Below are 14623 nucleotides of genomic sequence, written 5' to 3'. Positions count from 1 at the left end.
CATCGGGTCAGCTGGAGGCGCAGTCGAAAGATAGCAGCGGTCCCAGATCAGATGTACACACTGGAACTCTTTCCCATGTTGCTTGTCTGTGTTTATTGTGCTATGGTGTGTTGATATCTGTGCATTCCTGTATTATCCTTTTGTGTTACACATTTCAATGTTTTTTTCCTCGCTACCTAGCCTGACCTGTCTCCCCAATGTGATGTTTGTGTATTGTATGTACGGTCTGCAAGGTCTGTCATCTCGGTTGTGGGCAAAAGACCTGCAACTGACAAATAAAGGCTATCTCATCTCATCTCTCATCAGCATTCTGTTTTCCCCCCAGCTATAATGCAGTCATCTTTCCCCAAAACAATACTAGTCCACTAGTCTATGTATCACTTTTCATCTTACTAAGTGAACTGGACAAGATGATAAACAGAAACACATGCTTAAGATGTTGTCTGGTCTTCATGAGTTTCATTCTATGTGTACCGGTATATATGTGTTAGTAGGGTTAATGCATTTTCTGTTTGTGTGATTTTATGTACCTCTCTCATTTTGTGGTCCAGACTCCTTCTCAGTTTACCCACTTACAGCAGTCAGTTTCCCTTTTCCCAGGTTTGCTAACCCAAATTTGATTTCCCACTCTAAACAACAGCATTCCTCTATGTCCTCACCTGCTCTCCTCTCCCACTTCAACAGTCCAATGGTAGTTCTTCTTTTCAGCTTCGTCCTGTGTATTCTCCCACTGTCTCTTTCATTGCCATTTAACTCCAAATGTGGCAAATGTCAACTCAGACAGTCTTTTCACAGGTCCTCTTCACACACAGTGAAGTTGCAGCTTGCTGGAAACGCACTCCATCCAGTCAAAGTGATGGTTTTTCTCTCTCTGATGCCGTTTGCACATACTGCTGCTTGCTGGGTCTCTCTGCTCAGGACTCTGCTGTTGTGTCTTGGACTGCCATGTTGTTGCTCTTTGCAACTGCATTTCTTGTCTTCAGGGAGCTTGCTTTCTCAGGTGACAAACACATGGGAGTTAAGCTGTTAACACAATTTGGCCAAAACTCGGCCTGAGTGTTTCTAATGATTTTTAACCTATAATTTTCTTCCAACTGCTGCATGTGGAAAATTGATCCAGGTCTGCTCTTCACCTGTCTGAGGGACATTCTCATCACTACTTAAACAACACACATCTCCTCTCTCTGGTTTGAAAGTGAACTGAAAGTGAGATGGTAGTTGTTTTTAGGCTGAGAGACACCAAACACTCTTCATATTATTGTTGCTTATTTTCATCAACAACACAAATTTTATTTCTTTTGCGTCCACTAGGGTAGTTGGTGACCTGCAGAGTCACCCTCTTCCCAGCTGGAGACTGCTTCACACACTTTCACACTCCTCTGGAGCGCGCACACACACTGACGTCAGGCACATTCACACTCACTTTTTCATCTGCTTTGTGCAAATTTCACAATTTCGGTGTGTCGTCTCCCCCTCCTCGGTGGAAAGCCATTTGTTGGACTCCGGCTCGAATGACCAAATAATGTTGGGTCTGCGCTTCAGCAGGCCCACTAATTCAGACTTATTCCTTGGTGTTCCTCCACCTCCAAAGAAATGTCAGAATGAGTTCGAACCACAATTACTTTGCAATTACTTTGGTGGAGTAACACCAAAGTAATTGCTTACGGAGCTTGCTTCTTCGACATCTTTAAGAGTTCTGAACAAATGACTGTCCTCCTCCAGAACATCTTATGTACGCAAACGCACGTTGCAACTTCTTATCTGGTGCATGTCTTTTATTTTGACAGCGAATGCGCACCTGCGGACCACTTATGTGCACCCCTGCTTATAAACACATTTGCATGAAACTACACTCTAAGAAATAAAATGTTGTATTTACTCCACCCAGTTATGTCAACCGGTTTCACACAACTGGGTTAGTGAAATATAAAATGTATGATACATTTAATTTGAACAAGAAATTTTAAGTACATCTGATAAGATTTGGATAATTAAATGCAAATCAAAAGAATCATGTTGTATTAGCTGAATATCATAATGTTGATATAACTAACCTTGTTGATTTAAATTGAGAAGACTAAATAAAACCTACTCAACCAAAACAAGCTGTACTTACTTTGAGAAATAACATGTTGTATTTACTCCACCCAGTTATGTCAACCGGTTCCACACAACTGGGTTAGTGAAATATAAAATGTATGATATATTTAATTTGAACAACAAATTTTAAGTAAATCTGATAAATCTACTCACCCAAAACACGCTCTACTGAAACTATAGGATTAAATCACTTTAACAGAATTGCAACTTAGTCTATTTAAGTTTGTAAATTAAATAAATCGAACACAAGTTTATTCAGTTAACCTAACTTTAATAACACTTTGTGTAAAACTTGTTGAAGCACACTTTGAGCAATTCAAATGCTTCTAGATCTTTTCCCCCCAAACAATCTTTACATATATTCAAGTGCATTTTAGGTGCAGGAAGACAAGATACAGAATGTCATGTTAAACTGAAATGATTAAAACTGGAAAGTGTTGTGATTCCAACATTTTTAACATTAACATGACTTAATTTAAACTTGATTGGGCTACAATGAAAAGCCCACAATACAGCCCTGCAAACAGCAGGTAGAAATGACTTGTGTGTCATTTTTGTCCATATTTAGAAAAATAACCTTTGCTTCAAAACTTAAACTGAAGTCCAAAGTTAGGAGCAGTCTTTTTCAGTGTAGTTGGATGTTGGTAAAGGTTCAAGAACAAAGAACGCAGAAAAGTGAAAGGCCTTGCAGAAGTTCTTGTGGCAATTCAAACTGAACAGTTTATGAAGTGCAAGGAGAAGGGTTCGAGAACCTTAAAGTTCAGTGTCCTCTATAGTTCACTGCAGGCTGTTTCACTCAAGCAGTTTGTTTTTCAGAACCTGCACCTTCATGGATAGGTTGTTCCCATCCAACTCCATCAGCACCTTCTGAAGAAATTCAAATGTGTATTTCAGGTGCTTTGGGTAGCTCAGATTTAGACTATAGATTAGTCCAAGCAGGAGGGCACAACCCTTTGCCACATCACTAAGAGCTTGCAGCACAGTGCATCATTCTATGATGACACCAATGTCCTCAGGTGTATCTGCAGAGTTTGCTCTCATGTCTGACAACATAGACTCCCAAAGTCAGCTGCTCTGTTTCTCTGCTTGCACCAAGATCCACATCCTTTAAATAAAAATAAAAAAAAGATAAGTTAATTGCGTACATATACATATGGACAAGTAAGTCCACCTTCCATTTCCAATCCCAAATTTAAAAAAGGAAAATAACTGATCGTTTTCCTTTTTTAAATTACCAAGAATTCCTTGAACAGGTCATCTGGCTTTTCATTTAAGTAGACACAGACAGCTTTCAGAATGCATTCCTGTCAAACATCAACGCTGGGATTCTGGTGGAGATAAGAACTCAATATGAGAGAAGTTTCCTATTTTGGTTCCTTTCAACCTCTTTACAAAACAAAGTCAAAAATATTAACACATAGCAGATATGTGATTAAGCAATGTTTCATAACTCACATCAGTGATGTGCAGTGAGGTTCATGATTGGTAAGGCACTGACTCCTCTGTGTCAGATTAACAAATATATGAACCCAAAAATCGAAGCTTTTCAATTTTGACATTACGTGAAAGCTTTCATTTTTGCTTTAATCAATTCTAGATTGTTCAATATATTTAATAATTGTGCCCCTAAAAATATTAAAATTAAATAGAAGATTAGAACTGGGCAATATGGACTTAAAATCCTATCATGACATTTTGTGGATAACAATAAGTCTGTGAAGGTTCACAGTCATCCCCAGGTCATCGTAGTCTAAGGAGCTTGGAAAGAAAAGTGAAGCTTCTTCAGTGAAGATTTCTGACACTAAACCAGAAATCAACATGGAGTCGAATTCTTTCAAACAATGTAGCAACTTAATTGATGCACATTTCTAAAATACACTACACATTCATTTCATTCTTCAAACTACAGGATCGCTGGCGCTCCCAGTGGTCATTACTGATGTCAGGGAGCAGGTGCGGTAGATGTTGGGAGTAATTTTAAAACTGTCGGTCTTAGTAGGTAAGTCTCATCTTAACAAGAATCGCAAAAGATTTTGGAAAATTACACCGAAGCAGGTTCAACAATATTTGTTAAATGTTTTCATACTTCTAACATGTGAGAGAGGTATACAAGCTAGAGTGTTAAAAAATTTGCCAGGCATCATTTGTTTAAAAAAAAAAAAATGCAAAAGTATTCCCGAAAGTGTCAGATGTGTATCAGTTAGTATACATTAATCAAATTTGTCATCCTTAAATTGTTGAACTTACCAAATAATCCTCAGATGGCGATGGATTCAATCCAGGATGCTAAGCATATGCAAGTCTCAGTTGAAAATGGCGGATGATCAAACTTCCACACTGCACATGTGCAAACTCAGAAGTACGGAGAGCCTATTAGGACAATCCTCTTTAAATTAAAGTGCTCTTCATTTTAAATGAACTTTTTACATTGGATTTAATTTACTGCATTTTGTTGTATTGAAATATTATGTTGTTAATTAAATTCAAAACAACATACTTGTGTTTAAAGTTAAAAATCAATTGGTGGCATTAGTTTTAACATGAAGCATTTACATAATGCTACCAACATCAGTGTGTCATTTTAGAGTGCCACTGAATGAGCAATGGGCTGTGAGGTCAGTTCCTTTATTTATAAAAACATGTCCAGATGAACAGAATCAACGTTTTGGGATTTACTTACCTGGATGATTGAGCATTCATCAAGACATTTCTTGGCACTGATTTGAGGACACTATTAGGCTGAAAGACAGTCTTTCCATTCCATTTAACTTTTTATTGTATTACTTTCAATAAAGTGTTCTTTTTATCATTGAATCCATCTCTCTTGCCAGGATGTGTTTTCAAATCCAGGTAGCTTTTAATTTAATTTGTTACATTTTCAATCTTTTTATTTCCTAGGGGTGAAAATCCCTTAGGTGGCATTGCCGCAACACATTTAAATAACCCCCCTGACTGTACTGCCACAGAGTAAATATGTCTGTTATGTTCTTTTAAGTACGATTACAACACATAAGTAAACAATTGAGCAATACGTCACCTAAACTGGGCTGAGTCTCGTATGTCTAAAACACACTTCAAAGTCTGAACCCACACTATCAGCAGATGAGCCATGATGGAGTTTGTTCACGTTGCTGTAGCTGTGCTCGGTCTTCTGTCTCTTGGACACTCAGCTCCTGTGACAAGCTGTGAGAATCTAATCCAGCCTCGTGAAATCCACGGAAATCAGGTCAGACTCTCTCTTATCTCACCTTTCACTTATCACTTTCCGCTGAGTAAAATAAGTTTTGAACATGTCACCAAATTTACATGAAATTTACACCAGATGTGGGTAACCACCCATCCAGTCCACACATACAAAGAAGTAAAATCATCAATGTCCATAAATTAAGCTATGTGTTATAATAAGATGACACAAGGAAAACTATTGAACACATGAAGAAAGGAAGTTGCAAAAAGGCATGGAACGTCATGACACCAGCTGAAATCTATCAGCAATTAGAAAGCAATCCTGCCCCCTAGTGCAAATTAATATCAGTTGGTTCTATTCTAACTGATGGCCTATAAAAAGATGTCTCATTACCAAGGTGTCACACAAACTCCTACTGTAACTTTGATTGATTGATTGATTGATTGAATCTTTATTTTGAACATGTTGAAAAAGTATAAAAAAAAAATAGAATTAAAAGAGACAAATGAACAAAGCAAACAAAAGGAAAACGAGCAACCACAACTCCAAATAACGTCCATGTTAAAAAAGGAGCAGGAAGAAGCATAAGCTTATTTAATCCCACCCCTTTTCCACTATCTAGTATCAATAGACTACAGAAATACCTCCTTGTAATTACATTATATGTTATGTGTAATTTTTTTTTTTTTTTTTTTTTAATATATACACATATATGTTTCTATCTATCCATACCTACGTATATACACACATACGCACATATACACATTTTCAATAACCCCATTAACACCTGAAGGATACACAACCTACAATTTTATATATATTTAATATATATATATATATATATATATATATATATATATATATATATATATACACATACACATATATATATATATATACATACATACATACATACATACACACACATACCCATATATATATATATATATATATATTTATATATATATATATATATATATACATACATACATACATATACACATACATATATACCCATACCAACAAACCCGTGCATGCGCACACACATGAAAATATTAGACAAGAACACCCTATCAAATCTCTACCTTTTCCCTGTACCCTGTAAAAACCATATCCTTAAACCGCTTTTTAAACTGCGCCATGCTTGGACATTGCTTCATATCTTTACTTAGTCTGTTCCACAGCTTCACTCCACACACAGAGATGCAAAAACTTTTTAATGTTGTACGGATACGAGGATGTTTTAAATTTAATTCCCCCCTCAAATTGTATCCCCGTTCCCTTTTAGAAAACATTTTTAGAATATTGTCAGGAAGCAGGTTATTTATTGCTTTATATATAATTTGTGCTGTGAGAAAATGAACCAGATCTGTGAATTTTAGAATTTTTGATTTTAAGAATAGTGGATTTGTATGATCTCTGCAACCAGTTTTATGGATTATCCTTATGGCCCTTTTTTGTAATATAAAGATTGATGATAGCGAACATTTGTAAGTATTGCCCCAAACCTCTGCACAGTAATTCAAATACGGTGCAATCAGGGAACAATAGAGAATGTGGAGTGATTTGTGGTCCAGAATGTGTTTTACTTTACTCAAGATTGAGACACTTCTTGAAATTTTGTTATGTATATGATTTATATGAGACTTCCAGTTTAATTTATCATCTATAATCACACCAAGAAACTTATGTTCAAGTACTCTTTCAATTTCCACACCATCTACATGAATCTGCACTTGTGCATTTCTAAGGGAATTCCCAAATAAGATAATTTTAGTTTTACTTAGATTTAGCGATAGTTTGTTCCTGTTAAACCATTTTTTAATTTTGCACATTTCTGAAGTAATTGTATCCAGCAGCTCCTTTAGATTCCCCCCAGAACAAAAAATATTTGTGTCATCTGCAAATAATACTAATTTTAATATATCAGATGCCTTACAAATATCATTTATATAAATAATAAATAACTTTGCAGGTGGAGATGGAGAAAATGACACTAGGGCTGAGGAGGGAACAGCTTAGATTGATTTATTGGGCAAACTTACAGGGTCAGCGGAAGGATCACCCTACACTAGAAGTACTTAAACCTTGCTGGGAGAAAGGCAGGAGGAAGTTAAAGAGCTTTGGATGGGTGGTGGGGGAAGAGCTAGAGAACTTAAATTAGATCAGTTAGACATATGCCAGCGAGTGCCGTGGCCTGCAATCACTCCATGGATACTTCCTGAAGCAACTGTAGATTTTGCTTTATTGCACCAGAAGAGTCAGGATAGGGCAGGCGGTCTACACTCAAATTCAGTTCACGGTTACACTGAACAGTATTGTGGGTATGTGCAAGTATATACAGATGCTTCAAAGAATCCAGCTAAGTCATGTGGGGGTAGCAGTAGTAATTAGGAAGAGGATTAATGATGGATTGTCTGTGTTTACAGGAGAAATGATAGCAATTCTATTAGCGGTTCAATGGGTGGAAGAGTTGAGGCCGTTGAAAGCAATTATTTGTTCAGATTCAAGAGCAGCCTTGGTCAGTCTACAGAAAGGTCATTCGGAAGGTAGATCAGATATTTTAATAGAGATTCAGCAAACTCTTTTCAGAATACATATCTGTCTGTCAGTAGTGTTTGTATGGGTCCCAGCTCACTATGGGGTAAGGGGGAATGAAGCAGAGGATAGGTTAGCAAAAGAAGCCACTAATCATAGGATAGTTGATCTGGCAGTGAGTTTTGGTCAGGTGGAAGTTAAGAGTATTATTAAGCTAGAAATGAGGGGTAGATGGCAGAAACAGTGGTAAGAAGAAAGGTGGGGAAGGTGGTTATATAAAATTCAAAGGGGGGTGGGAGTAAGGAGAGCCACAGGAAGGAGTAGGCGAGAGGAGGTGGTGGTGTCAAGACTGAGATTTGGACATACAGGATTGAATTCTATACTATTCTTGATAGGGAAACATAATTCAGGGAAATGTGATTGTTGTGGAGAGGAGGAAACTTTGGAGCATGTTATTTTGCAGTGTCGGAAGGTAGAGAGGACACAACTGGTTCGAAGTCTCAGTAACATTAACATGAAATTGGATCTTATTAAGTTATTACAAAAGGAGTCGGGGAATAAAAGTTATCAGGCTTTGTTTCAGTTTTTGAGAGAAGGAATATTCTTTGGAAGGATATGAAGTAGGTTGCTTTTAAAAAAATTTTTTTTAATTTTATTTATTTATTTTTAATCCTGTCCACACTCCATACCAGTGGTGGTGGAAATGCACCATGCAGTTGTTTGCCAACTGCCAATAATACTTACAAGAAGAAGAAGGTGTCACACAAAAAACATATCATGACCTTCATAATCTTATTGTTGCAAAACAAATTGATGGCATTGGTTACAGCAGAATTTCTAAATTACTGAAGGTTCCAGTGAGCACTGTTGGGGCAGGACAGAACATAATTTCACCATAAAGCATCCAGAACCAGCTGCTCCCCACCAGTTTTCAGACAGGGGAGTGAAAAGAATTATCTGAAGAGTTGTCCAAGAGCCAAGGAGCACTTGCGAAGAGCTACAAAAAGACTTGAAATCCTCTCAACTGCCATGGCCTGTATGCACGCTCACCATGCAAGACTCAATTGCTGAAGAAAAAAAACATACTAAAGCACGTTTAAGGTTTGCTGAACAACATTTAGACAAGCCTGTGAAATACTGGGAAAAATATACTCTGGTCAGTTGAGACCAAAACTGAACTGATGCCTTAATACACGCCATGTCTGGAGGTCAAAAGGCCTCACCCCAAAAACATTATACCAAAAGTGAAGTTTGGAGTTGTATGGGGCTGTTTTTCATCATGTGGCACTGGAATGTTTCATATAAATGGAGGAAGATGAATGGAAAAATGTTCTGCTGCCATCTACCAGGATGTTGAAGATGAAAAGCTGACGGACCTTTCAGCAAGACGATGATCCAAAAACAAAATTTGAAGACTGTTTGTGTAGAAGAATGAACCAAAATCACACCTGATCGATGCCTGCGGCTAGGAGGCGTCTTGAGGTTGTCATTACCAACAAAAGCTTTTACATGAAGTATCAAATACAATTTCAGTAAACGTGTTCAATACTTTTTCCTTCTTTCATTTCTCATTCTTACACATAACATCTATGGTTTGATTTCTTTGTGTAACACTGGTGGTGCAATACTAGTAGTGGGCATGTAAGACCTGTTAGTGCTACTTCTTGCCTTCTTTGCATGTAGTACGGGCAGTATAGTTACCTTTAACCTTAGTACGAGGACAGAAGGGGAATATGGGCCAGATCAGACAGGTTCTAGATTTGTAGGAGCCAAGGGTGTATGACAACAGAGGACTTGTACGCAATAGGTGTAGAAAACACAATTGCATTTATTAGCAATTATTAAAGTTCAGCAGGTTGTGCACATTTAACAAAAGTAGAGCGCGCTTCTTGAGAACAAAATAAAATAAAATAAACCCCACAAATGGTCGACCCAAGGATATATTTTCTTTTGTGTCTTTTTTTTAAAAGTCAATTTCAGTCTTTCAGTGTTCACTAGTCACTCAGTGTGTTTGTAACCAGTCGGGTTACAATCTACCAGTTCATCTGGCTCTTTGGGCTGGGCTCGCCATCCAGTACTGGAAAAGGGATCCTCGATTCTTCTCAGGTCCTCAAAACCAATCCAATCCAAATAAGCAAAGGGAAAAAACTTGACCATGTGAAGCAACAAATGCTACACGGGGCTTCACAGTGCTCACGCTGGCTCACGGCCTCTGGAATACAGTATCACTCTTATTATTCTAGCCGAAAAAGGACTTTCACTATCCAGCTAGCTTCTTTGCTGCACGAGTAAGCGGATCTTTTACCGTCTGTGTCTCTGGTGTATCTGACTGGCACACGAAGGCACACACAGGTGTCTGAGCAGCACACACAGACTGGGGGAGGGTCAGACCGGCCAATGATTGGTCGCTCAGTGGATCTAACAAACACACTCTAAAGGACTAAGTCCTGCCCCCACACCATTTATATATTACATATACATATGTACATATTAATTAAACTTATGTTTACATGCTTTTTATCAGTATTTATTATAATTAACTTTGTTTTTATCAATATTTATTCCCATTGTGAGAGTATGAATATTTATACTTTTAATCCCATTTTTAACACCGGGTTACATTTGCATGTGTGGACTGGCTGGATTGTTACTGACATCTGGATAGAATTTTACGTCAATAGCACCTTTAGAAATGTATGTACTGAGAAATCTGGTGATGTTTTCAATACTTATTTTACCCCCTGTATATTATACACCATCTGTTTCAGCTGGTGGGAAAATGGACACAAATAGCAGAGAGCACAGGCATACCTGGATCCAAAATGCTGACGAAGATGCTTGTGGAGACCGCCTGGATGAACATCACTGCTGCCAATGAGGCTAATACGTTCAATAATCTTCAAATTCAAAAAATGTAATAAAAATGATAAAACCTTGCCTGAACTGATACTGTTTTCAAATAATCCGAATTTAGAAATCTCTTTAATTTTATCTTCTAAAAGGATGGGCATGTGCTTCACATTGAAAACCAACATGACTTTGGTTAACAACACTTTCAATATGGGTGAGTATTACTGAGGGAACAAACATTTGGATGACCACCCATATGGAAAAGATATATATAAATCTTATAAAGTTTTTATCTGTCTTGTATGAAACTTGTATGAAAAGAATATAAGAGTGAAAACACATATAAGATCCCTTGAAAAATTATACAATGAAACTTGTATGTTTTGTATACTTACTAAAAAAATATATGAAAGTAATGAGAAAGTGGCCACTTTCATGAGTAAATCATATATGTTTTTACTATTTCTTTTCCATATGGGCAGATTTAGACTTTGTGCCTAGCATTGCCACAACACTTTCATTATATCGATTGGTGTGTATTTGCACACTGCACCCTTACCAATGCTAAAAGGATATGAAGCGTGGCCATCATCTGTCATCTGTCCACAGTGCACAATTACCAATATTCTGCTTTCCTGCTGAATACTGGCTGCCCTGACTGCCTTGTTATCTACTCAAATAACACCATTGGAAGAACCACAGTTAAAGCTCTCCAGCTCCTGAGTAAGAACAATGACACACCTAAATAATGTAATGTCAAAGTACTTAAGTATTTTTTATGGTCCAGCTTCATGCATTTAATTTATTATAGCTGAAAGAAATGCTGGTGACTAATTTCCAAGTTAAAACAGTGATTAATCATTGAACAGTGGTTTCCCCTGCATTAATGAATCAAATCCAAACACTGCCCTTTGAAATACCAGTTACAAATAATAGTTGCCCACTAAAGGCATTTTTTCAGAAAACAAATTTAAAAAGAATAAAGCATCAAGAATAAAGTGCAGTGATGTGAATGTATTTGCCCTCTTCCTGGTTTCTCTCTATTTTGTGTACTAGTCACACTTACATGTTTCAGATCATCAAATAAATTTGTATATTTGACAAAGATAACCCAAGAAAATACAAAACACAGTTCTTAAAGAAATATTTCATTTACTGTGTGAAATTGTAATTGTCTCTAAATCTAACAACTGGTTAGCAAGAACTGAAATCAAGCATTTGCAGTGATTGGCAATGAGTCTTTTTTTTCAAAACTCTACTATGTAGAATCCCTTCAATTCAGCCGTACTGGATTGGATTTTCAAGCATGAACGGATTTTAAAAGCCATTTAGACGTGGCTTTGCTCATGTGCTCACGGCCACAAATTCTCCTTCAATATCATGGTTGCTTCAATTACAGCAAGTGGTCCAGGTCCTGAAGTAGCAACAGCAACAGTTGTTTCTTTGTGTTTTAATCTTTTTATTTACTTGGTGTCACTGTGTAGGCCCCGTGCTAACACTTTTCTGTCTCTCAGGTAGGAGAGTTAAAGTGTCTGCTGCTGAGTTGGAAGAGTTTACAAAGCAGGCAGAGTGTCTGAACCTAGAATCCCCTGCTATCTTGGATTCAGAAAAGGGTATGAACCTTTATATAATATGAAAGCTTAGAAACTGCAGTTGAACTGAATATTACTTCTTCAGTCTAATATTATCTTTATACAGTGGCTTGCAAAAGTATTCGGCCCCCTTGAACTTTTCCACATTTCCACAGCCACAAACATGAATCAATTTTATTGGAATTCCACGTGAAAGACCAATATAAAGTGTTGTACATGTGAGAAGTGGAAGGAAAATCATACATGATTCCAAACATTTTTTACAAATAAATAACTGCAAAGTGGGGTGTGCATAATTATTAAGCCCCCTGAGTCTATCCGGTTGTTCAGTGATGACGCGACGAATCCTACTTCTGGGTCTAAAGTAGTCTGCGTTTAATATGGCTTTTGTGTTGTTAACATGTTTAATGTTATGTATTTTCTTCTATTTGATCTCAAAAAGCTCCTAAAACAGTCAGTGATCACTGACCTCCCTCAGCTTTTATTACCGCTAATCATTTATTTAAGCTCAGTTTTTAAAACCTTAGGATGTAACTACAGCCCAGCCCATGCAGCAGTATATGAATGACTAACCTCATATTGTGGATGGATTATCTCAGTTGTTCTCCTGGCTGAAGTTTGGTCCTTTTACAGCATCCTGCCATGCGATTACATTTGTTCCTGACCACCGAGAGCACTCACGCTAACTTTTATTGAGTGGAAAAAAAGTTAGCTTGTTTATATTATGCTAACATAGCTGTGTCGCTAGCGGTCACGTAGCACATCATTATATACCAGCTAGCCCAACTTCAGTAACCCTACAAACGTCACTGCTGTTTAGTTTTCTGTCTTCATTTATGCTGGAAGTGATAACAGAGCTGTACGTTTTAATTTGTTTCCAAAACCCCGCAGTCAGGACATGCTATATTGTATTTAGATAGAAGCTAGCGAGCTAACTCCCTGCTAACTTCTAACTCCGTTAAATGTCATAAATTCCGTTTTCATGGATGCCTGGATGTTAAACTCAATTGTTACACCTGGTAGAGCAGAACACTGATCATTTTATTAAAGATGAAAGACTTTAGACAGTTTTTCAACTCTCAGTAATGCCATAGTGATCGTTTGATATATGGACCTGCAGCGGAGTTTAGACCCAGACACGGCTAGTGACATCAGACTGAACAACCGGATACTTTGTGGAACCACCTTTTGCTCCAATTACAGCTGCCAGTCTTTTAGGGTAGGTCTCTACCAGCTTTGCACATTTAGAGACTGAAATCCACTTTTTAGTTATTTATTTATAAAAAATGTTTGGAATCATGTATGATTTTCGTTCCACTCCTCACATGTATACCACTTTGTCTTTCATGTGGAATTCCAGTAAAACGGATTCATGTTTGTGGCTGTAATGTGACAAAATGTGGGAAAGTTCAAGGGGGCCAAATACTTTTGCAAGCCACTGTACTCTTTATATTTTTGTAACCGCCATGTTTGATAAGTTCATAGATTAGTCAAATGTATTCTTTCTCACATGAATGAACTTTATTTACAAATGTCTTCTTGCAGGGTTTTGCCCAGATCCAGCACTCAGCCCAGGAACAAAGACTATTGATCTGTCCTTGAGCAACATAATGCCTGATGATCTCAACCTATCGGAGAAGCTTTTCACTGAGAGTGGAATGAAGACCATTTTGGAAATGGTCCAAACTAGTGTGGATCTATTCAAGGAAGACTGACGTGGTCATAAATGTCACTAAGTGTTGATGAAGAAGCCATGTCTGTCAAGAGCATTACCACTAAAATTAAACATGCTAAAAACATATGAGTGGCCGTCATCTCTCTTCAAAGCAATTTAGATTTAGCTTCACTGAACTGACATAAAAATGAAAATATTCATTTGCTTTCTGAATAAATGGCACCAAAACATTTCTACTTTCTCTATTTTAAGGACATTATAGTGCATGAGTAAATGCCGATCAGGCTCCATAGTGCCAGGCAGCGAGCACGGCCTGCTAGAGGAGATTGTGCCCTCAGGCCACCCTCATGAAGTCTGTTTCTGATTGATTGGTCAGACACATTCACACCAGTGGCCTGCTGGCAGCTCTCATTTTCTTCCTCCTTGCATAAGTGAGGAGATATCGATCCTACTGATCGGTTAAGGACCTTCTACGGCCCTGTCCAGCTCACCTAGAGTAACTGTGTGTCCCCTAGTGTCTGCTCCATCCTCCTGAGTCTGTGCTAGGAGACAGAGCATACCTTCTTGCAATGGCTCGTATTGATGTGCCATCCTAGAGGAGCTATGCTAGCTGTGCAACCTCTGAAGGGTCCAGGTATTGCCTCATATAACCAGTGGAAACACTGACCTTAGCCAAATGCA

At 37.7% G+C, this 14623-nt stretch overlaps 1 protein-coding gene and 1 long non-coding RNA gene across 2 annotated transcripts; one reads left to right on the top strand and one right to left on the bottom strand.

Annotated features, from left to right (window-relative positions):
• Positions 1 to 2444: 2444 nt before the first annotated feature.
• On the bottom strand, positions 2445 to 4471 carry LOC308395819. The gene is made up of 3 exons (XR_013971475.1): positions 4348 to 4471; positions 3336 to 3428; positions 2445 to 3205 (listed from the first exon to the last, which is right to left on the bottom strand). It is a non-coding gene; the product is annotated as an uncharacterized lncRNA (long non-coding RNA).
• Positions 4472 to 5219: 748 nt separating this feature from the next.
• On the top strand, positions 5220 to 14106 carry LOC308395826 (uncharacterized protein). The gene is made up of 6 exons (XM_080880814.1): positions 5220 to 5326; positions 10594 to 10739; positions 10828 to 10889; positions 11285 to 11398; positions 12190 to 12288; positions 13813 to 14106. The coding sequence occupies exons 2-6, from the start codon at positions 10648 to 10650 to the stop codon at positions 13980 to 13982; spliced, it is 537 nt and encodes a 178-aa protein (XP_080736940.1). The 5' UTR covers positions 5220 to 5326; positions 10594 to 10647; the 3' UTR covers positions 13983 to 14106.
• The last annotated feature ends 517 nt before the right edge of the window (positions 14107 to 14623 follow it).

The sequence above is a fragment of the Rhamphochromis sp. 'chilingali' genome (genome assembly GCF_963969265.1).
Source record: "Rhamphochromis sp. 'chilingali' genome assembly, chromosome: 4".
Taxonomy (NCBI): domain Eukaryota; kingdom Metazoa; phylum Chordata; class Actinopteri; order Cichliformes; family Cichlidae; genus Rhamphochromis; species Rhamphochromis sp. 'chilingali'.
Note: the sequence above shows the minus strand (reverse complement) of the source record. Positions and strands in the feature narration are given on the sequence as shown.